Source organism: Delphinapterus leucas, chromosome 10, assembly GCF_059928025.1.
Source record: "Delphinapterus leucas isolate spDelLeu-1000000601 "Yukka" chromosome 10, BTC_Dleu_Yukka2, whole genome shotgun sequence".
NCBI classification, from domain to species: Eukaryota; Metazoa; Chordata; class Mammalia; order Artiodactyla; family Monodontidae; genus Delphinapterus; species Delphinapterus leucas.
In genome coordinates, this window is record NC_143138.1 from 69,386,728 (window position 1) to 69,409,726 (window position 22,999).

The 22,999-nt window shown below is 58.2% G+C and overlaps 1 protein-coding gene across 5 annotated transcripts in view; it reads left to right on the top strand.

Annotated features, from left to right (window-relative positions):
• The first annotated feature begins 6,221 nt into the window (after positions 1 to 6,221).
• Positions 6,222 to 22,999, top strand: part of PRKCD (protein kinase C delta) — a 65,886-nt gene continuing 49,108 nt past the window's right edge. For 2 of the 5 annotated variants that reach the window (XM_022572864.3, XM_022572865.3), the window contains exons 1-4: positions 6,224 to 6,436; positions 9,721 to 9,834; positions 22,437 to 22,570; positions 22,736 to 22,909. In XM_022572864.3, coding sequence (XP_022428572.3) covers positions 22,456 to 22,570; positions 22,736 to 22,909 — 289 coding nt within the window. In that variant the 5' untranslated portion in view covers positions 6,224 to 6,436; positions 9,721 to 9,834; positions 22,437 to 22,455. Of the gene's footprint in view, positions 6,437 to 9,720; positions 9,835 to 22,436; positions 22,571 to 22,730; positions 22,910 to 22,999 lie in introns of those variants that run through there. The other 3 variants (XM_022572868.3, XM_022572866.3, XM_022572867.3) reach the window with 3 other exon arrangements.

Sequence of the window (22,999 nt, forward strand, 5' to 3'; positions counted from 1 at the left end):
TCTGGTTTTCATCAGAACAGCCAATGTGTGTCATTACTTCATTGCTTTTCTAGGTTTCTGTGAGTCTCCCTCCCCATCTCTCACCACCCGCCACCCCCCAGCCCCAGTCCTCCCACCCAGGGGTCAGGCTTTGGTGCCTTGGACGACACTCTCGCCCAGGCTCTAGGTTGCGCCATCCATGAAACGGGCGTGCTCAAGTCTCCCTGACTCTCCTGGACCGAGCCAGCAGCGAAGGGCAAGGAGAAGACACCGCCCAGCGCCCGGGCACAGGAGGCGGCGCCACTCCAGCCTCCAGGTGGCGGCCCGACCCGGGAATAGAGCCGGGTCATTTATAGCCGGGCCTGAGTCACGTGGCGAGGCGGACGCCTCCGTCCGCCGTTGGGAAAGGTCTCCCCGGGGCTAGGCTAGGCTGGGCCCGGAACGCGGGAGACGTGCCTGCGGGGGGCGTATGCGCCGCAGCCGCTGCTGGGGGGCGAGGCCGCCCCTACCCGCCGTCCCCCGTTTCCCACCGGCCAAGCTGGGCACGGTGAGCTGCCCGCTGCGGAGGGAGACTGAGGCAGGTGAGCGAGCGAGGGAGCTGCTGAGGCCGGCGGCCCTCCCCGCCCTGTGGGTGACAGAGCCCCTCCGACTCCGCAGGTGTCAGAGCCTAGTGTAAGACCTGGCAGATCTTACCAGAGGGCGTGCTGCTGCGTGCGGGTGATGGGGGAGTAGGGGTGATGCTGGAGAGCTGGGGGGTCACCTGGGTCTTTGTGCCAGGGGATAGCTGCTAGTCCATGACTGCCCCTGACAACACCAATGCCCATCCACACCCCTTTGGTGGGCAGAGGAGTAGAGGAGCCCGAAGAGGGGACTCAGAAGAGCAGGGGCTGTGCGGTGGTCAGTGCAGGACTGGGGTAGTCCAGGGGCTGCCTGCTCTGTGAGAGCCCGGGGAAAGCCCTGTGCCCTGAACTCCCAGAAAGCACCTTCCCCTTGTCTACCGCAAGTATTTCTCAAGTTTCACCCAAACAAAGATGTTTTGAGGACAGAACTTGTGGACCATTAGCCGGCCTCACCAACTCTTTGGTAGTTAACACCAGCATGGATTGAGCTCTGCCCCTAGTGCCCCAGAATCTTGATCTCTTCCATCCTCTCAACCACCCACCGGGCCAATATTACTGTTCTCTTCTCCATTCCACAGATGAGGAAGGTGAGGCACAGTTACGGCACAGGTCCAGGGTGGAGCCAGGATGTAAACTTGGCCTGTTCAGGCCCCTGACCTGGCACTTCCCTACCATTTGGTACTACCCGCAAGGCCACTTCCCTTACTTGTTGCTTACCCAGTGCCTGAGGCTGAAATCCCTGCCCATGGTCATCTTGGTGACCTGAGGCATGGCCGCAGGTTGGACCATGTTCCAAGTGCCCTTCTCACCTGCATGCACTACCCCCAACAGGACCCATCCAGGCTCTGCCATCCCCAGCAGTTGCCCAGGAGCACCATCCCTGCTGGCCTAGGCCTTCTGCTCCAGAAACATGAGCCCACTCTCCCTTGGTCAGGCCAGTGCTCTGGATGTGATGGGGATGGTGATGGCAGCCAAAGCTTCAGGGACAGGGATGGTGATACAGAGAAGCAGAAACAGAGGCAGCATAGGCAGAGAGGCCGGAACAAGGACCAACTCTTGGCAGGGATCAAGTGGGGGACCCTGTCCTGCCCCCTCAGGTGAGTGGGCCCCAGAGATGGAGGGAGGTCCAGGCCTTTTCCAGTTTGCTTGGCTGAGTCCTGGCCTTCCTGTGGAGGGGTTTGAGGGCCCCCAGGGTTAATGGCCTCTGGGTGGGGTGGAAGCTGCAGGGGTCAGGCTGGCGATCCTCTGGACTAACCCTCCAGGGAGCCTGCAGGGGGACAGCCCTGGGTGGATGCTCGGGGTAGGAGTCTGGAGACTGCTCAGTGCTAACTCTGATGGGCCTGTTTCCTTGGCTGCAAACCTGGATAGGGGAAAAGGGAAAGTACCACTTCTGGGTGGCTGCTATGGACCCAGCCCTGCATGGGGATTTATGCCCCATATCATGAGAGGCTAACAAGGGCTCTTCCGAGGCTGACAGCCTGTGACTTGGCAAAGTGACTTTACCTGTGCCCCTGGCCAGTGTGAGCTTAGCCTCACCAGGTGCCCACCCTGGCTGAAACTGCACACACATCATGTCACCCAACACTTAACCACCATGATGGTTTGTCATCAGCCCATTTCACAGGTGAGAACTCAGGATCAGAGAGGTGTGGTCACCCGCCCAGGGTCATACAGTTAGCATGTGACACAGCCAAGACTTGCTCCCAAGCCTCAGCAGGCCCTTCTAAGGTCAGTACCAGTCAGGTTGTGGAGGCACAGAAGCAAGCTCACCTGGACTGTGCCCTGGCCCACCCAGTGTGGCACCAAAGGGCAACTCTGACATGCAGAGTGGCTCCATCCGAGCTTGGCCTGGATTCCCTGGACCTCACACAAGCCTGTTCTCCCTGGGTCCCCTGGTCCCAGGACCTGTCTCTAGAGGGAAACCCACCTGCATCCTTTCTCTGCATTGGCCACAGTGTGGCCTGCACAGCCTCAGCCCCTTGCCCTTCTCTGGGGACATCTCGCCTCCCCTTGGAATCTCCATAGGAGAAAGATTGGCTGAAGCTAGTGTGTGCCCACAGCCCCTGAGTTCATGAGTCTGCATAATCCTGAGGGCCAGGAAAGTGCTTCCTGGTGTCTAATTTAAATCCTTCTTGTTCCTGCAACACCAGTCCTGCTCTAAAGTAGTGGTTCTCACTCTCACAAGGGGTGGTTTTGCCCCCTAGGGGGCATTTGACTGTGTCTGGAGACATTTTTTTAAAAATTTATTTTACTGAAGGATAGTTGATTTACAATGTTGTGTTAATTTTGACTGTACAGCAGTGATTCAGTTATACATATATTTTTATATTTATATATATACATTCTTTTTTTTTTTTTTTTTTTTGAGGTACGTGGGCCTCTCACTGTTGTGGCCTCTCCCGTTGTGGAGCACAGGCTCCAGACACACAGGCTCAGTGGCCATGGCTCATGGGCCCAGCCGCTCTGCGGCACGTGGGATCCTCCCGGACCGGGGCATGAACCTGTGTCACCCGCATCGGCAGGCGGACTCTCAACCACTGCACCACCAGGGAAGCCCTATACATTCTTTATCATATTCTTTTCCATTATGGTTTTTCACAGGATATTGAATATGGTTTCCTGTGCTATACAGTAGGACCTTGTTTATCCATCCTATATATAATAGTTTGTACCTGCTAATCCCAAACTCCCAATCCACTCCTCCCCCACCTCCCTCCCCCTCGGCAACCACAAATCTGTTCTCTATGTCTCTGTTTCTCTTTTGTAGATAGGTTCATTTATGCCATATTTTAGATTCCACATATAAGTGATATCTTATGGTACTTGTCTTTCTCTTTCTGACTTACTTAATATGATCATCTCTATGTCTATCCATGTTGCTGAAAATGGCATTATTTCATTCTTTTTTATGGCTGAGTAATATTCCATTGTATATATGTACCACATCTTCTTTATGCATTCATCTGTCGATGGACATTTAGGTTGTTTCCATGTCTTGGCTATTGTGAATAGTGCTGCTATGAACATAGGGGTGCTTGTATCTTTTCAAATTATAGTTTTGTCTGGATATATGCCCAGGAATGGGATTGCTGCCTCATATAGCAACTCTATTTTTAGTTTTTTTGAGGAACCTCCATACTGTTTTCCATAGTGGCTGCACCAATTTACATTTCCACCAACCGTGTAGGAGGGTTCCCTTTTTGGAGACATTTTTATCTGTCACGACTTAAGGGAGGGGAGTGCTACTGGCATCCAGTGGGTAGAGGCCAGGGATGCTGCTAAACATCCTCCAATGCACAGAACAGCCCCCACAACAAAGGATCATCTGACCCAAGGGTCAGTAGTGCTGAGACTGAGAACCCCTGGACTTTGGAGCCAGGTGGACCTTGGTTTGAATCCCACCTCTGCCATTTTCTAGCTGTGAATCCTTGGGCAAGTGGCTTCATCTCTCCTTGAGACTCAGTTTGCTTATCACCAAAAGTGGCCCTAATAGTGGCCTTCACCTTAAAGTGCCTTGAGGACTGATCAGATTGCACACATCCAGTACCCAGCACAGGACCTGGCACTGGGGAAGCTCCATCAGTGATAGCGATTATTCTTCTTTTCCATTTTCCAAGGTGAACCTTGGGGTGTGGGAGCAAAGGTCTGGTGGCTGGTCCTGGAGCTCCCCAAGAGGCAGCCCTCCATTGCCCTCCCTCCTGCGATCCCTGGCACAGGCTGGGCCTATTGTTGATGTTGAGGGAGAGGCTAGGTTGGCCACTGTGGACCTGGAGGGAGGAGCCAGGAGGGAAACTTGATCCCAGATGAGCAAAAGTCACCTAAAGCTCAACTTGCTCCCCTTTCCTCCAGCCCAACCCCACGGAAGCCATGGGGTGGGGGTAGTGTGATTTGTGAGGACACAAATCACACTAATGAATGGAGTCCCTTAGCTCAGGGAAGTGCCATGGATTCACAGCTGGGCATCACAGAGGAGTGGCATTTGAATGGACACAACAAAGAGAGGTAGAGATTTGGGGATGGGTGGGAAATGGCATTCAGTCCCAGGGAACAGTGTGTACAAAAGACTGGTTGTGAGGAGTAGGGCATAAGCCCTATTTCCCAAATGATAGTCCAGTGTGACCTGAAGGTTCAGTTTGGTGGATAGAGCCTCCCCCAGTGGGGTAGGGGACAGGCACCAGTGCTGGGAAACTAGACAATAACCAGTTTTCAAACTAGGTCCTCCTTCTGGAATGTAGAGTAGCAGCCGCCCGCCCCCCACCCCAGCCTCCCATTTGTGGGAAGAATCATTGTAGTTTTTCTCTTTCCAGTCCAGACCACCCCCGCCACCGCCCCCCCCCCCCGACACACACTTAAAACAGTTTCAGGATTCACATCTCTGCCAGGCTCTCCATCCCTGGAGGTCTCATTGGACACCCCTTCCTCCCACCCCCACAGCCCTGTAACCCACTTGGTGTGGCCCCTTCTTCCCACCCATCTTCCCCAACGTAGGGTCCTCCCACCTGAACAACATGGCAGCACCTCTGCCCCTGTCCAGCCCGTCTCTTTGCCTGCAGCCACTCTGTCCCATCCATTTCCCCCACAAGCCCACTCCACTGTAACAGCTGCAGCCACTTACTCTTTGAGAAGACTAATGTCCTGGCCATGGCCTGTGTTAGCTGTGGGCCCCTTGATCAGGTCAGGCTTCCTCAGGGATTGCCTCCCATTTTCATCCCTTAAGTCTCAGCTGGGAAGAGCTGTGCGGACTGTCCTCTAGATGGTCCCGCAGGAGGTAGGCCTGGAACTGGAACCCTCTTCTTTTCCTCTGAAAAGTGACGTTTCTTTGGAGTATGGAGTCATTGGTTTGGTTTTCTGATCTTTGGAGGCAAGGGAATGGATTCCCTGCGCCTTACTCTTTCCCCAGACTTGAGGCCCAGAGGATACCCAGTGAATAAAATGAATGAATGAGTTATGTCAGACAACCAAGTTCTAAGTCTGGAAAGGAAGATCAGGAGCCTCCCAGAGGCGATGGGGAACTCTGAAAAGCAGGGGCAGGAGGGAGGAATACTGGTGGATCGGGGTAGGGACTGCTCCCAGAATCACTTGACCAGCAGCGGTGGACCATCTAGAGCCTCCCGCCCTGGAGTCTTCCCACTCGTCTCCGGGGGCAGGGCCGGGACTAGCCGGCCTGGCGGCGGGCACCGAGCCCGGCCGCGTTCGCACTCCAGCCAACAGGAAGAGAAAGAGCGAGGGCCCGGCGAGGCGGGCCAGCTGGCGGGGCGGGAGTCCCGAGCGCCGGCGCTGGGAGCTGGGGAACCCCCTCCGGCGCCTCTCCGGCTTGCTGTGCGGGGCGTGGGGCGGGGAGATCGCCCCCCACCCCAACCCCCCGGCCTCAGCGTCCTCCGTAAAATGAGGCCCCTTCTGAGGGCTGGCAGTGCCCTAATGGCGGGCGGGGAATAGGGGTGCCGGGGCCGGCGGAGAGGCCCAGACACTGAGTGGCGAGCCAGGGAAGCCTAGTCGCTAGACCCCCGGGGGCCGCGGGTGGAGGCGGGCCCTCGTGGGGGCGGGCCCAGGGCGGGGCCGCGGCCGGGGCCGGCACCTGGGTGAGGTCGCGCCGCGCCGCCCCGCCCCCTCGCACTTCCGTGTGCCGCTGCGCGGGAGCTAGAGGCTGCGGACCCGGGAAGACTTGAGCGACCCCCGGCGTTCGCCCGCCGCGCCGAGGCCCGGGTGGTACCTCACCGGCCACCGGGCCCGTCCGGGTCGGGTGCGCACCGAACCCCCATCCGCGCGCGCGCCCGGGAGCCGCGCCGAGAGCCAAACTCTAGCCACCGCGACCCCTGGCGCCTGGCCCGAGCCCGGAGGTGAGTGAGGGCCGGGCCCGGACGTGGGATCGGGCTGCCCCGAGGGCGAACCGTCCCTCCCTTTCCCTCCCCGCTCCGGTTCCCGTTTCCGAAACTGAGCCGCGGCCGGCGAAAGTCCCGCCGCGCTCCGAGACCCGCCGGTGTCTCCGTGCCCCCGTCCGTCTGTCTGGCCCTCTCTCCAGCGGTAAGGGCTGAGGGGCTCTTGTCCGTCTGCTCCCGGCCCCTCTCTACCCGCGCCTCCGAGGGTCCACCGTCCCTTCCGAATTACTGGGGCCCTCTGTCCGACCATCTGTCCCCACCCCCTCAGTGTTCCCCCGTCCGCCTCTTCCTAGTACCCATCCGGCTGCCCTTGCGCCCCATCACCCCACCCTCAGTCCACCTCCCGCCACCCCCTAGATCCTGTCCTCCGCGAGGGGCGCCCCCGGCCACGCTCGCCGCCCCCTGCCTGTCCGCCGCCTCAACTTTTCTACCGGGGGGCTGAGGCCAGGCCGCCCGCTGGGCCTCGCCTCCCGCCGCTGGGACCCTGCCCGGCCCAGCCGGCGCGGCGCCTCCTCCTCTCTCGTTCTCTTCTTTCAGTCTCTGTGTGTTTCTCCCCGTCTGTCTCCGGGCTGGGCGTGGCTCCATGCTACACTATCCCCTGCCCTTCCCCTCCCACCCCTACGCCCCCCCAGCCCCCTTTTCCAGTGGCCCCTTCCCAGTCCAGATGCCACCCCTTTGGGGGCCCAGCCGGGAGAGGGGAGGAGGCGGAGGAGGGAAAGGGTGAAGAGGCAGGAGGTGGGCACCGTCAGAACTGCCACACTTCCCCAACTCCTCCATTCGTCCTTGTCGGGGAGGGGAGAGCCCCACTGAGAACCCCACCAGAACCGGGTCAGAAGGATTTGGTGTGAGTGAAGCGACGTTCCTTTCTGCTCTGGCCCGTACCCTATGTGCGTGGACCCTGTCCTCTGCTGAGTTGTCCGTATCTGTCATGTAGGTATGTTGTGTATCTGTGTCTCCTTGTGTGTTCTTTGTCACCGGGTCTGGGACTTGACCCTCTGTGTCCTTTTAAACATGTGCGACTTGCCTGTGTGTATGTGTATATACCTCTTTGAGTGCCCTGAGGCTCTGTGTGCTCTCTGCAGCTATGTGTGTACTATGTTCTTTGTCACCAGACTCCCCTCTGTGTGTTGGGATGTATGTCCCCATGTGCCTGGAGGGTCTTGTGTTGTACACTGGGTATGTTTTGGTGGTCATGAGTACATACAGCCCGCAGTGTTAGTGTCAGCCCACCAGGCTCATGTGTGAGTGTGTCTGTATAAGTGTGTGTATGTGTGTGCACTTACATGTTCTTATTCTCTGCCACTGAGCCGCTTTGACCAGGCTGTGACCAGACTGACCTAGTCGCTGAGGGAGGGGACTGGTCCCTTGGGTTTCCTCGTTCCTGCCGTGGACTGAGCTGGGGTGTGGTGTGCAGGCCGATAGAAGGCAGTTGTGCGGGTATGTGTGTGTGTGATGTGGAGGTGTTTGGACAGCTGTACCTGGCTATAGGGTGGTATGAGGGATCTGGCATGTGACAGGAGTTTGGCTGGGGCCGAGGCTGAGCGTATGACTGGTGGGAGACTCACAGTCTGACTGTATGAAACTGTGAGGATGTGTGCTTGGGGAGTCATTGTGATTGTGGGGAACCGAGAGTGCTTGGGCGTGGGTGTCAGTAGCAGGAGGGGATGCCACAAGGTGTGTGTTGCCTGTGCCCTGGGGTGGCAGTGCTGGGAGGGAAGGTGAGAGCCCTGGTGTGTGTGTGTGTGTGTATGTGTGTGTGTGTGTGTATGTGTATGCATATGGCAGGCTGTGAGAGTGTGGATGTGCACATGATACACTCAGGCCCAGCCCTGGCTCCTGGGGAGACGGGGAAAGCCTCCATCTCTCACCTTCCTCTACTCTCCCAAGTTCACAGACACCTGAGGTCACAGTGTTGTGACTAAGACTGAGAGCTCTGGACCCAGGAAAGATTTGGGCTCAAATACACACTGTGCCTTTTAAGAGCAAGAGCTGGGAACTAGGCCTCTCTAGGGCAGTTTCCTTATTTGCAGGGTGGAGAAAGTTGTGAGGACCAGAAGTCCTGTGTCAGAGGTCCTTTAGCACAGCCTTGGTCCATAGTGAAAGCTCAGCACATGCTAAGTCTTGTTTGGTGACCACTCACCTCCCCGCAAACTGTATGGTCCCCATTCTCCTGGGAGCTGGAGCTAATAAAAGCCCAGATAGTCCCAACCCAATTTCCTGCCTGTGATGTATCTTTTGCCCCCTCCCATCCGCTTGACCAGACTGCTTGTGGAGGGAAGATGGCTGACAGAGACCCCACCTGCATCCAGCCCTGTTGAGCCCACATGATACCCCCTACCAGTCTCAGCAGCAGTGATGGGGAGAGAGTGGTGGGGGTGATTCGAAGCTGTGACCGCAGGCCACTGACACCATTTAGCTGGCACAGCTAATTGGAGTTTAAAATTAGAAATAACTTAAAGCACAGACAAAAAGATAAAGCTCGAGGATGCCTCAGCCCTGAGGGAGTGGTGATGGGGGTCTTCAGCTGGAGGAGCGGCTCACATCTGGGGAGGAGAAACTTTTGTGGAGGGCTGGCCTGCAGAAAAAGTGCTCAGGCCTTTCAGCCAGGAGACCCAGGGCACCTTGTTGCCTTTGCTGTTCCTTCCTTCTAGGATCTCTCTGGGCCTCCATTTTTTCAGCTGTATAATGGGCACAACAGTAATGTGAGAATCACCTGAACTACAAGGTGCAAAACAAAGAATAAAAAAGTGTCACTATTCATTTGGCACTCCCAGTGTGAGTTCAGCACAGCAGCTGGCACACCACATCATTGGAGCCTCAGTACCATCTGGGGAGATGTAGTCTCCCCACTTTAAAGATGAGACAAACTGAGGCTCAGAGGAATTGCCCCAGGCCACAAAGCGGTGGTACCTGATTGCACCCTAGGTCTCCAAGCCCACAGGGCAGGCTCTTGAAGACAGGAGGATTAGGAACAGCTTTCTTGTTGTATCTGTAGTCTGGGAATGCTCCAAGGGCTGAGACATAGTGTTCTGACTCCAAGCATGGAGTGGACACATAGCCAGTGCCCTGGAAAAGTCAAGCCCAATACCTCATTTCATAGAAGAGAAAGCCACGTACACAGAGGCCAAGGTCTCAGAACCAGACGAGGCTGAGCTGGGCCTCTGTCAGCCATGCTGGGGCTGACTGATGGGAAGAGCCTGTTTGGTGGTGCCTCCCAGCTCATCTGTTTTCTCTTGTTCCTGCAGGTCTGCCAGGAACTGGCCCAGGTGAGGGCAGTGGGCCTACTTCTGGTGGTGGTTGTGTGGCAGTGGTGGCAGCAGGAGCCAGGACTACGGACAAAGGGGAGCCAGGAGCCCCAGGTAAGATGGGGTCCTCTTAGGCAGATGGACAGTGTACAGGGATGACCGCCCTCCTTGGGCTCCTCCCCTTCTGCCCTGGGACTGGAGTGGGGGAACACACAGCATGCCCTTGGTCTGGGTATGGGGCTGGGCACCCAGAGCAGGTAGCAATTGGCCCTGCCCCTGAGAGCTCCCTGCCTAGAACTGGCTTCGGGCCCAGGGAAGGCTTTGGCCTTGGAGCTCAGAGGCCTGGGGCCCACCAGTGGTTTGGTGCCGAGAAGAGGTGGTGTCTGAGCCAGGGTGAGAGTAGATGTATCAGCTTTTCCTTGGCCCCTTTCTCTGCCTCAGGCTGTCCTCGTCATCACGAAGGGAAACTGAGGTTTGCCCTGGGCCCTGTAGGGGTTGGACACTGAGCTGGAATGGAACGAGGTCTCCCAGCTCCTGGCACAGCTCTCTTCCACACCCCAGTTCCCCCATTTCCACAGCCTCTCTGGGGCCAGAGGAGAGGCTCTAAATCCCCATCACCAGCCCCCAGATTCAGGGTGAGCTGGGAGTCTCTAAGGAATACTGGGAAAGGCTGCTCTCTCAGTCCCCTTATAAAGCTAAAACTTCCCTCCTTTGGGGCCAGACTTGCCTCCTTCAGCCCACATTACAGGGGTAAGTGTGAGTTACCCACTGAGTGTCTGAAGTCCAGTGAACAGGATTCTGGGGGTCACTGGAGGGTGCTCAGTGTGGCCAAGGTATTCTTCCCCCAGGAGTCCTCCCAGATGAACCCCTCACTCCCACCCCTACTGGCTGCCAGGCACCTACAGGTCTCAGGGGTGAATAGATGGTGGGGGCTGGGCTCCCCCTTGAGGGGAGGGCAAGAGGTCAGGGCCCTCACTTCCTGGAGGGGCTGAACAATGGCAGGGTCTACGCTGGGTCTTCTGTTTATTCAGCCTCCCTGCAAACCTGGGGGGGAGGAGGTGATGTGTCCTTGGCTGGCTGGGGGACTCTGCTGTGTGAGATCAGGGGGCCATCCCCGCCCACCACTGAGCCTCATTCCCTACGTTCAATTAATTAGCCTTAAAGCCAGCCCACTTTCTACTCTCAAACTTCACCTACCTCGCTGGCATAGACATACAAACACACACAGGGAGACAAGCTGAGCCGCATTCGGTACCCATACCCGCAGACGCATGAGTGCCTGCACACATAGCACACATGCGCACACACGTACACACGTGTTCACATGCACTCACCCGCAGGCACGCTCAAACACGCACACAGAGGCTCACCCAGTCATCCGTGCACTCAGACGCCTGCCCACACATACCACACTGTGCCCATTCTGGGTCAGGAAGGGGGCGCGGTCCTTGGTCAGGGTCACAGCTCAGCTTGCATCTGGCACTGAGGGTGAGGTTTGAGGTGTGGCTGTGTGACCACAGGCACTCCAGGGGACAGGGCCACAGTGGGAGGTGAGCTCTTCCCAGGCATTCACCAGCTATCCTGCCCGCCTGGGCTAGGCCCCCAGGCTGACCAGGGCTTGGCACTGGGGGGAGGGGGGATAAATGGAGGGGAGGGGCCATGTCAGCTGTGCTGGCACTGTTTGTGGCTGCTGCCACAGAGGAGGAAGTGGGCTGCCTGTGGTCCCGGGGCCAAGGTGCCCACAGGCAGGTGGGGGATCCTGTCAGCTCCTCAGTTCCCTGCAGTGTCCATGTCTGGTACACATGGAGTTGCTGGGCCCTGGGGACTGGGAGGCAGGCATGGGACTTCTCCTGGGGCGGTCTGTGCACTTTCCAAGGCCTGGGCCCAAGGAGAGACCGTCCGAGGTGTTTCCGGAGGCTCACTTCCTCTGGGCTGCCCAGGAAGTGGTTTTAGAGTGGGACTGACCAGCTCTCCATCTGTGGCTTGCTCCACCCCAGTCTTGCCTCCGAGAGGAGCAGTGTCTGGCCAGTGGAATAGGTCAACCGGCCAGGCTTTCCATGGCCAGGGCTGGCCAGGCCTGGACAGAAACTCAAGGAGTGGGCTGGGGGTGCAGAGGCCATGGAGTCCCCTGCAGCCTCCATGACCCCAGCTGCTCTTTTCCTCCAAGCTGTAAGCGGAGGCTCAGAGCATTAGCTCAGGCAGGGATGGCCCCTTGTGTGTGAGTGACATCAGCTGGGCTGCATCTCTGGGATTAGGCAGCTCTAAGCAGCTGTATGAACGGACCTGGGCAAGTGGCTTTGACACCCTGTGCCTCAGTGTCCCCCTCTGACACCTGAGACCATGACAGCATCCACCTTTACCAGGTTGTGCTGGAAACAACAGATGATGTATGCAAAGTAGCCAGGACCGTGCCTGGCACGCTGTTCGTGTGTAAGAAGTAGAAACTAGCTGTATAAAGCACTCAGCACCCGGTTCATGGTAACTGTTCGAAGAACAGCAGGTGGTACTGATGATGGGATTATTATCATCTGATGGCCTGGGCATGGGCCCAGTGTCAAGGGGCCAAGTGGCTGCGGCTGAGAAGCCGGGTCTCGATTCTGCCTCCAGCGGCAATGCTGCAGGGTGGGGACAGTTCTGTTGTTTTCAATAGGTTCTGCGTTCTCAGAGGAGAACTCCAGGGTGGAACAGCTGTGCCCACTCAGCTCTTCTCCCCCTCACTCCCTTTCAAAGGGAGAAAAATAGATCTTCTGACAAACAGATGCAGGGAAGGGAAAGGCAGGCCGCAGCTGCCTGCTGCCCCCTCTGGCCTCCCTAAAGCCTCTCCCCTGCCCTGGTCCCTTGTGGGACATGAGGCTTGGAAAAGCTGAGGCTGGCGGTGAGGGGGTAGCTGGTGAGCCCTCCCGCCAGCCTGCCTGCCCTTCGGACCCTTGGAGTTGGCCTTTGGACTGGGGAAGGGGGCGGACGTGTGGGGCTGATGGAGGCTGGAGGAGTGGGGAGAGCTGGAAATCCCCTTACACACATCCATACATACATCCTTGCCATGCAGCAGCTGGTGGCAGGGACCTGCCTGTCCCAGGGACACACAGAAGGTCAGCCCAGTGAGGGTTGGGCTGAGCTTTGGCTTTTGCTATCCAGGGCCAAGGGGCTGGGGTTCTTGGGTGTTGAATGGTAATGCTGGCGGTGTGGTAGGCGGGGGCCAGGAGCCTGGAGGGCTGGAGATGGGCAGGGGCCTCGGCTAGGAGTGTGAGCGAGGGCATCGAAGGTTTAGGAGCAAGACCTCTGCAGGCGTCAGACAGATCTGGCTTCAAATCCTTGCTTGATATTTACTGGCTGTGTACTCAAGCCAGGGACTGGACTACTTTGAGCCTCAGTCACCTCACCTGTGAAATGGGCAGATCAGGGAGTGTCCATCTGGGACCTGAATGATGAGAAAGAGCCAGTGTGCGTTTTGGGAGGAGCAGGAAGATGGAACAGCGAGCTCAGAGGCTCCTGAGCAGAAAGGAACGTGGCTGTTTAGGGAACCAGAAGTGGTCGCTGGGGTTGGGGCCCAGGAGCAGGGCGGGGTATGGCCAGGAGGCCGGGGAGAGGGGTCTGGGCTCATCAGAAGGGAAATGGGAAACACTGGGGACTTGAGCAGGGGGTGACAAGACTTGCTTTACTGTCTTAAAAGACCTGCCTAGTCACTGGGGCAGAGGGACCATAGGGGCCAAAAGAGAGGATGGAGGGTAGTGATCAGGCTGGTGCAGGCCTGCAGAAGGCGATGGTGTCTGGATGGGGTGGTGATGGAGAAAAGAGAGGACTTTGGGATGGACAGGAGGCAGAAGTGATAGCCTTGCTGTGCTGGGAAGAAGGGGAAGGTGGAAACGACCGCCAGGTATCTGGCCTGAGTGCTGGCGCTGCTAGGAGACCAGGGGCACTTGCGTGGAGAACATCAGTAGGCCTCATTTGGATGTGTTTGAGCACCTCCAGAGCTTGGCGAGGTTGGGGATCCTGGAGTTCAGGAGGGTCTGGGCTGAAAGTGAAACCTGAGAGTCGAGAGGTAGCACGTAAAGCCCGGACTAGGGAGGAGAGGGTTCAGCAGGCCTTTGGTGGGGAAGTTTGAGAGGCCCTGGGTACAGGGCTGGGGTGGCTGTCCCTTGAAGGTCCCTGCCAGGGTGCCCAGGAGGGCAGGCTTGTGGTGGCTGAGCTGCTGTTTTCACAACAGCCCCAGAAGCTTTGGATTATGTCTATGGCTGTGTTGGGTAAACAGGCACAGTGGAGTAGCCAGTCGCCAAGGCCTGAGGCTGGAGCAGGTGTCCGCTTGCTGTGGGCTGGGGCTGGGAGGAGGTAGGAGGAGAACTGTAGGGTCGTTCCTCAGAGCTGGAGGAAGCTGAGAGGTCTCCGTTGTCAACGTAGGGAGACTGAGGTCCTGAGAGAGACAGTAGCTGGCCAGGTGTCTGCCAGTGGACTCAGCTGTCTTTGCCCAGCTTGTTCTCTTTCCAGAGCAACAGACCAGAGCAGGGCACCGCAGGGCTGGGTGGCTGGATCAGTGGCTTACCCACTGATTCAAGGAAGTTTGGAGGCCCCTGTGGCTATCAGACCACAGCTGGAAATGGGCGGTGGGGCAGGTGGGGAGAGGGCCCAGCGTGAGGATGACAGCGCTGATAAGGATGACGGTACAGCTCCTACCCTCAGCACCACCTCCTGGGCAGGGCAAGATCATCCCTTTCACAGATGACGCCAGAGGGCCTTGGCCAAGCTCGCAGGGCACCCAGGGTAGACCCCATTGAACTAGACCTGTCCAGCCCACAACCAGCCCCTGCTCTCCAGTTCCTGTGTTCACTGCCCGCCGTGAGATGGCACACCATGGTCCTGCCTCTCTCCAGCTTTCTCCTGATCCCTAAAGTGGGGAGGCATCATCTAGGCCCTGCTCACCTTGTGGGCATGGATGGCAAAAGCCTTAGATGGCCATCTCACCGTCTCTCAAACACAAAGGCTGTTGTCAACAATCAGGAAAATCACAGGGACTCTAGAAGGAGGTGCACAGAGAGGGGCTGAGGAGTGGACTGCGGGCCCATCTCTGTGGGGGCTGGTGGAGGAGCCGTGCCCTCTGTCAAGCAGTGCCCTGTCCCGCGGGAGGCCAGACAGTTCTGGGGCTAGGACCGGAGAGTCCCTCTCCGCCACCCTGGGGTCTGCCCCGTTTGCTTTGTGGCTTTGGGTGAATTACCCGCCCTCTCTTTGTCAGGTTCTGCCCAGTGAGTCTGGAGCTCCGTGGAGGTGCTCTGTGGGGTGCCCGCATGGCTGCTCTACCTGCACAGGTGCACCCGCCCCTCCTCCTGTGCACCAGGCCTGTGACTGCACCTGTGGCCCCCAGCCTCGTCCCCAACCTCCACTGACTTCCCCTCAGGCAGTGGGAGGCCACCCAGCGATGAGCCTGACCGGCCCACTCCTTCCCTTGTACACTTTGGACTTTGCCCCAGGCCAGGAGGGACTTTCTCCACCTCCCTCAGTGGGGAGGCCCAACCTGCCTGATGTCCTGCTGCCCTTCCCTCCCCTGTCCCCAATTGTTGTGCCCCACGGGCTGCAGGAGAAAAAGCTACATTTGGACTTTCCGGTGGCAGACCGTAGTCAGGCACGTGTGGGTTCTTCCAGGCTTGTGAGTTGATCTCTGCCAGCCTGGAGTGTCTGTGTGCCTGTGTGCTCGCGGCTCCCTGTGTGCACACAGATCTCTCTGTGCTGGTGAATGCGTGAGGGTATGAATGTCCTGTGTGATCTGCGTGGGCTTGGATGTCTGTCAGCATGTGAGAGCCGGGGAGAAGGGGTGTCTTTCTCGGTGTGTGCGTTACTGAGTTGTCATAGGATTGTGGATGTGCCTATGGTTACAACTGTGTGTGTATGTCCAACTGCAGTCAGGGCTCCCCACGTGTAACTGTGTTTGGTTTGGTGGGTGTGCCCGTGTGGGCACACAGGTGTGGTTATTCTGGGAAAGGCCCTGACATCCCCCCTACCCTGGCTCCTCACAGAGCCCCCTTGTCCTCAGTCTTGCCATGAAAGGACTTTTGTTCCCCCCTCAGGGGTACCTGGAGCCCTCCCTCTGGCTGAGCCCAGGGCTTCCCCAGTCCTAGGGCCAGCTGAGTGGCTCAGGCCTGTGCCTGCTGTGGACTGTGCCCCACACAGGTCCTACACCCAACACGGGCAGGGGTGAGTGTGAGCCAGTGACAGCCAGGGTCCCAAGACCTGTCCCCGTTACCCTTCCAGACCCTCTGGCCAGATGGGCTCATGGCACCGTGAGCATCTCTCAGATTGAAGCCCTTCCTAAGGCAAATCACCCCGCCCCCGCCCCGGCTGACAGGCCCCTCCGGCCCCCATTCTACCCCAGGCCTTCTCACTGCCTGAGCAGCAGTCATCTTCTCTGTAATTACACACTTACGTGGCTGTCCCCTGTGAGGCTGTGAGTTCCATGGGCCTGGTGTGTCTTGTCACTGTGATGCCCGCTGGCTGGGGGTCACCTGGGACCAGGCTAGGCCTTCAAGACCTACAGTCCCCACCCTATCATGTGCAGAATCTTGTCGCCACAGGCATGGGTTTTCCTGAGGGAAAAGCCAGGTGTTTCACTGGTTCTGAGGGAAGGACAGTTGCAAACGGTTCAGTCGTGCTGCCCAGGCCTCACCTCTGATTCCCATCAGTGGGCCGGGTCAGCCGGCAGTGGAGGTTTTGAATGTCCCCAGGACGGTCAGATGTGTGGCCGAGCTACAGGCAGACACCCAGGTCCTCTGCTGAGTGTGATCCCAGACACATGCACAGGGGACCTGCTGGGGCACGTGAGATAGAGGAGCAGCTGGCTTCCTGGCAAGTGGGGAAGGAAGGGCTGGACTTCAGAGCAATCTGTAAGGATATGGAGGAATTCAGGGAGACATTCTGGCTGAGGGAGCAGCCTGTGCAAAAGCTGGAAAGTGAGGCATGTGTTCACAGAGTAGCCAGGGGTGAGATTTGAGGTGGCGGGGAGGCCAGGGCCAGGCTGAGGTTGGGGCCTTCTCCAAGGGCAGTGGGAGTCCAGGAGGTTCTGAGCTGTGAGAAGAATGGATTGGGGAGAGACCGGGAGTGGTGACAGGTAGTAGGGGAGGTCACTGGGCAAGGGGAGGAGAGTCCACGGCAGTGGGTGGTCTGTGTGGGGCGAGGGAGGGGCTGAGAAGGAGTCTGGCTGGGGGATAAGGTGCTAGTCCTGGGGGAGAGCAGGGGTGGGGAGCATCCCCTGCTGTGGGACTTGGCCATGACCTGAGACCATGGCTGGTCCCTCTCCCAGGACATGGGGGCTGGGGCACAGGCCCTGGGGGAAGGGCCTTGGAGGGGTCTTGCTAGCCCTTCCCCTCCCCCACCTCCTGTTCTTCTTGCTGAGCCCATTTCCTGGGTTGTGAAACCCCTGTGGCCTCCTAAACTTGCTTCTGTCTGGAAAGGCCATCTGGGGAAGCCAGTCTCCCAGCTGAGCTGCTACCCGCCTGCCTGCCCTGCCCGGCAGCTTCTGCCACGCCCAGCCCGCTTGCCCTGTTGCAACCCTGCCAGGGCCAGCCCTGCTCCCTCCTGCAATCACACTGCCTCTCACTCTCCTTCCCTCCCACTGCCTGGGCCTCCTGTGTCCTCCTTCTTCCGTTCATCCCTCAAGACTGATGTGGGCCGGACCTTGAGCTCCCCCCAGGCAGGGTCTGTGTCCCTAGAGGGCCTAGGCCGACACTGCCCCACTTTGCTTTGCCGCCACCGCCAGCCTTGACCGGCAGCGGGTGGTGGCCTTCCGTGGGCAGGTGGCAGGGGCTGCCCCAGGCTGGGCGGGTGTGTGTGGGGAGGGTTGCATCGGAGGGGTGTATCCCCCTCTCCTCAGGGGTCTGTTCAAGGGAGCCAGACCCTAGACCCACTAGGGGCCTCAGCTGGTCCTACTCACCCCTGCTTTGCTTGACCTCAGCCTGCCTCCTCTTGTTCCCCAGGCAGACTTTGTGAGGGAGCCCCCCTCTACATTCTCACACTCTCCCCAAGAGCCTGCCCAAGGCCTCTCTTCTCGGGCCCTGCTTTGCTCCTCTGTCCAGCAGGCATCACCCTGTGGCCTGGCCCTATCTGGGGGCCAGGGGACCCTCATTGCAGGACCCGGTCCTCAGTTCCCCTGCGCTCTGTACAAAGAGGAGCTGGACATGTCAGTTTCTGAAGGCTGATCTATTGGGAGATATTTTTGGCTCGATGGGTTTTATTTTTTACCTCTAAAAAAATTGTTAGGGCTTCCCTGGTGGCGCTGTGGTTGAGAGTCGGCCTGCCCATGCAGGGGACACGGGTTCGTGCCCTGGTCCGGGAAGATCCCACATGCCGCGGAGCGGCTGGGGCCGTGAGCCATGGCCTCTGAGCCTGCGCGTCCGGAGCCTGTGCTCCGCAATGGGAGAGGCCGCAACAGTGAGGGGCCCGCGTACCGCAAAAAAAAAAAAAAAATTGCTATCCAACAAGTTATATGTGATTGTTGTAGAAAATGCGTTTTTGTTCCTGATAGTGCCCCTCAGGCCATGCACCCCACCTGCCCCCTTTACTGGAACACACTCACGCACACACACGTGGATGTGTAATGTGCATACTTGTCCTCCACGCCCCAGGAGCTTCAACTGGCACAGTCACTCTGGTCACCTCGAGGTCGGCCTTGCCCACTGCCCCTGACTGGTTGGGAGAAGGTTTCCGCTGCCCTGGCGGAAGCAGGCCGCCTGTTCTGGTCCGGCCCGGCCCTGCCTTTCTGTACCTCTGGGCTGTTGGTCTAGGGCAGGGTGGGGAGCAGGGCCAGCAAACCCTCATATCCTAGGGCTGGGATGCAGCCAGACCTTCCCCAGGTTTTAAGAACTGGAGTCTGTCCCAAACAGCTGGGTCAGGAGAAAAAGTAGGAGTTCAGGGGTCTGTACCACCCTCTTTGTACAGTAGCGGGGGGTCCCCAAGGTCAGACCTAGGACCAGCCTGGAGGGGGTTGGGTGGTCAAGCACAGGGGACCTGTCTCCTGGTCCCCTCACCCCTCTTCTTGTTTACTTTGTCCTCATGGGTGTGTTTGTGTGTATTGCTCCCTGCACATTTATCTATCTCTGCCTCTGCCCCCTCTTTCCCTTCATCTCCTCTTCCTGACATGGCATACCAGAAGAATGTGGGCTGCAACGTCAGGCAGGCCTGGATTCAGATCCTCCTTCTACCACTTACTGGCTCTGTGATCTTGGGCAAGTCACTTAGCCTCTCTGAGCCTGTTTCTTCATCAGTAAAATATCCACCTCCGGGACCTGCACAGGGATAAAGTGAGCTAATGTCATTACAAGGTTGGTCTGGTGTATGTTGGCCTCAGAGAAGGATGATCTTTCTTATAAGTGAGGGTACTGATTCACACCCAGGCCCTTTGACTCCCAAGTCCGGAGCTCTCTGCTTCACAGGGCTGCCTCTGCTGTGGGCTAGAGAAGCAGGAAAGTAGAGACTCGAAGCCCACAGGCAGTTGGGAAAGGCCTGGCTGGCCTCAGCTGGCTCCAAGGAGCTGGTCCCCATGGAGGCCTGTGTGGAGTCCAACCCCTGCCACCTCCGTGGCCCTGCAGAGTGGGGATGAGGTTGAGCCAGTGGCCTTCCTTTGGGGCCTGTGGGCCTGAGCCAATTTGCATGGGGGCTATAAATAGTCGGCCCACCTTGCTTTTGTGCTGTCACTTTACCCCCGGCCTTCCCACCAGTGTTCAGATGCTCTGCAAGGTAGGTGGACAACTCTGGCTCTGCTGTGCAGGGGGTCCTGGTGTGCAGGGGCCCAAGACCTCTTTCAGGGTCACATGGCCATCAGTGGAAGAAGATGCCAGCTCGTGGTGCCTGTCTTCCTCTGGGGGTCCAGGCGGTGCAGTTGAGGTGGAGGAGGTGATAGAACCTAGCCGGGGCCCGTGCTCCAGGTTTAGTCCTAGGTAGTTGGGGCTAGGTGACCTAACCCTAGGGTTAGTGCCAAGTAGCCCCAAGGGCAGCCCGTGGGTCCTCTCTCTCATGGCGCTGCGCCTGGCTGTGCAGGTTTGGGGCCAGGACTGGGGCCTGCTGTGGTTGTGGTTTTCCCTCTGGTGGCTTCTAACTGACTGCGAACAGCAACTGCTCCGAGTGTGCTGCCGAGCTGGAGGGCAGGCTGATGATCCTGTCTCTGCCTCACAGCCCTGGGTGGTCCATGGACGGCTCCTGCTGGGTGACCCAGAGCCCATGGGCCACCTGGACTGGGCCCCGAGGGGAGGTGGGGGAAGGGCTGAGGAGGAGCTGGCCAGTATGTGTTGGGCCCACCTGCTACTCCAGGATGAGCAGCTCTGTTCCTGGAGACTTGGTTTCCCCGAGAGGTAGAGTCAGTTATCAGGACCGTCTTCCCAGGCTCCGGGGGTGGTGTGGAGTGGATGTGGTGGGGATGTGAGTGTACTTTGTAAGCGGTGAAGGAAGGTGCACAGATGAAAGAGGGGTGCTATTAGCAAGAAGGGGTTGTAGTGGTGAGAGGCCCCCGCCCTGAGGCTGTGGGGTTGGTGTTGGCTCTCGTCCTATACAAGTTCTCATCATCGTGACAACCCTGCAGCGAGGGGACTGTTCCTCATCTGTAGGATGGGGATGACTGAGATTCAGGCCAAGTGACCCCCAGAGTCCCACAGCCAAGGCAGTGTGGGTGATAGGATCTTATACCCAGGCAGCTTGACCGTCATTTTGCCACCCAGGGCTGCCCTGACCCCCTCTCCCATATGAGCCCAGCCCCCTGCAGCACAACTGCTCCTCCTTTGTCCCTGCCCACCTGTCCCCTCATCCTCTGAGACACTCAGGAAGTTCATCACGGCCCCACCTGGGTCTCGAGGTTATCCTATTGGGAAGCATGAGGCTGAGCCATGTCTGCCGGGGGTCAGGCCCTGGAACGCAGATGCAGACACATGGCAAGTGTGTGCTGTGCAGGGGCCCTGCTGATCATTCTGGACCCCCAGACCACACAGGGTGGCAGGAGGGGCACGATGTCCTTTTGCCTAGAAGTTTGAGACACTCACCCAGGCTCCTACGCACGCTCCCAGCCAGGCCCACACAGCTCGCTCTCCACTTCAACGTTGGCTGAGTGCACACTACCTGCCACCCACTCGCACGTCCTCGCAGGCACACACATCTCCACGGCTGTGCAGTCACACCCACACATACCGCCCCCCTCCCCCCAACACCAGCTTGCACACTCATGCCTGCTTCGGCCCCAGGAGGAAGCAGCAGCCGCCCACAGCTGGCTTTCCCTCCCTGCCTGCCTGCTGAGGGGTCACTGTGGCTGGCCTGTCTGGTCTCAGACGTGAGCTCACACACCCACTCTCGCTCCCTCTGAGTAGGAGCCTGGCCCGGGCAGGGGACATGGTGGAGTCTGCCCCGCATGGTCCCTCCCCTCTTCTCTGGCTGCATGCTTCAGAGGACTGGCTGGGCCATTGGGCTGGGCTGTAGGCTGAGGTCAAGTGTTTCCTGTGAGCTCATCTGGGCTTGGAGCTGCCAGCAGGCCTGGCTGGTACTCTGCGGCCATGTGGAGGAGCTGGGGGAGTTGTCCCAGGGCCAGGGTGGCTGTTGCCTTTGCACACAGGCCCATGTGTGGGTAGGGTGCGTGTCTCAGTCTGCCTCCGTGCCGGCTTATGTTCAGGATGGAGCAAATACATATATATGGGGATGAATGTTAGTGTGCGTTCCTGCAGCCTCAGCTGTGGAGCTCCCTCCTGTGGGGCCTAGGCCCAGAGCCAGTGTCTGTGCAGGTGTACGAGTGTACACCTGTGGGCTTGCACAGCTGAGCATCCTCCACGAGGACAAGCCGAAAGACCTTCAGGGCCACCCGTCGTGATCCTCGATTTGAGGAACTGTGAGGAATGGGGGCGTGTGGGGCCAACCTGTGTGGTGTAAGAAGCAAAGTCAGCGTTACATTCGACATTAAAGTAGTTTTATCGTTGGAAAAACTTAGTCTGAAAGTGCGGACAAACTTCCAGGTAGGCGAGAGCGCCTGACCCCAAGGGGCTCAGGTTCAGAAGTGTCAAGCACGCTGATGTGGGTGGGACCTTTCACTACCCTGATCCCAGACAAAGTGGGTGCTTAATTAGTAGAATCCAGCTTTGGGTTCTGGTTCAACCTCAGGATTTCAGTTTCCCATCTGAAAAGTGGGGGTGATCATCTTGGCCCTGCTACTTGTCTTGGCCCTGCTTGTCTGCCTGGGTAGTTATGAGCAAAAACCAAACTTTGAAAACCAAGGAGGGCTGCATGGGGCAGGGTACAGGGAGGAAGGGGTGCTGTCCTGCCCATCTTGGCTGGCACCAAGGTGCTATGGCCAGCACATACTAGGTAACAGCCATTGGGTATTAAAGGAGGCATTGAATGACTGACTCCCCAAATGAATGACATGGGAATCACAGGCTCACACGCCTCCAGGGCCTAGATAGGATTTGGAGAGAAGTGGAAGGGGGCCTCTGAACTGGAGTCAACTGGCAGGGGTGCCCAACAAAGGGGGCAGTGCCAGCCAGATATTGCCCAGTAGGCCTGATGTCGCACCTTCCAATTTCACCAGGGAGGCCACCAATCTAGTCTTACATAAAACTTCTCAATTTTAATGGTGGCAACTAGGACTAGTGCATTTTAAGCACCATGTGGGCCAAATTCAGTGCTGTGGGAGCCCTCGGTGGGAGCGGATACCTGACCAACTCCCAGGGCTGTCCCTGCTGCCCGCCTCACACCTTCTGTCTCCACAGCCCTGCTGCAAGCCCCAACATGGCACCGTTCCTGCGCATCTCCTTCAACTCCTACGAGCTGGGCTCCCTGCAGGCCGCAGATGAGGCAAGCCAGCCCTTCTGTGCTGTGAGGATGAAGGAGGCACTCAGCACAGGTAGGGCTGTAGGCTGGACCCTACCTGTGCTGCAGGCAATGGCAGCAGCCGGTGGGGCGGGGAAGCCAGGGCCAGGAGGAGGCAATGGAAGGGACTGTGCCTTGTTCTCCTAGAGCCTCTGAGGGATCCTTCTCTTCCTTGTCCTCGTCTCCCTGCCCAGCTCAGCTTGCAATGCAGGACAACAGAGGCGACTCACTGCCTGTAGAACCACCTGCACTGGCTACATGGAACCTTCTGTGGAGCTCAGGGCTTCTGGCTCCTCCGCTACTGGTTGTTTCACCCAAGAACAGGCTCCCTCCAGGAGCTCCACATGTCCATCTGTGCCAGGCCCTGTGCTGGGTACTGAGAACACTGCCATGCTCCAGGGCTGACCAGGCCCTGCCCTCATGGGGCTCACAGTCTGGTGGAGGAGGCAGACAGTGATCCTGT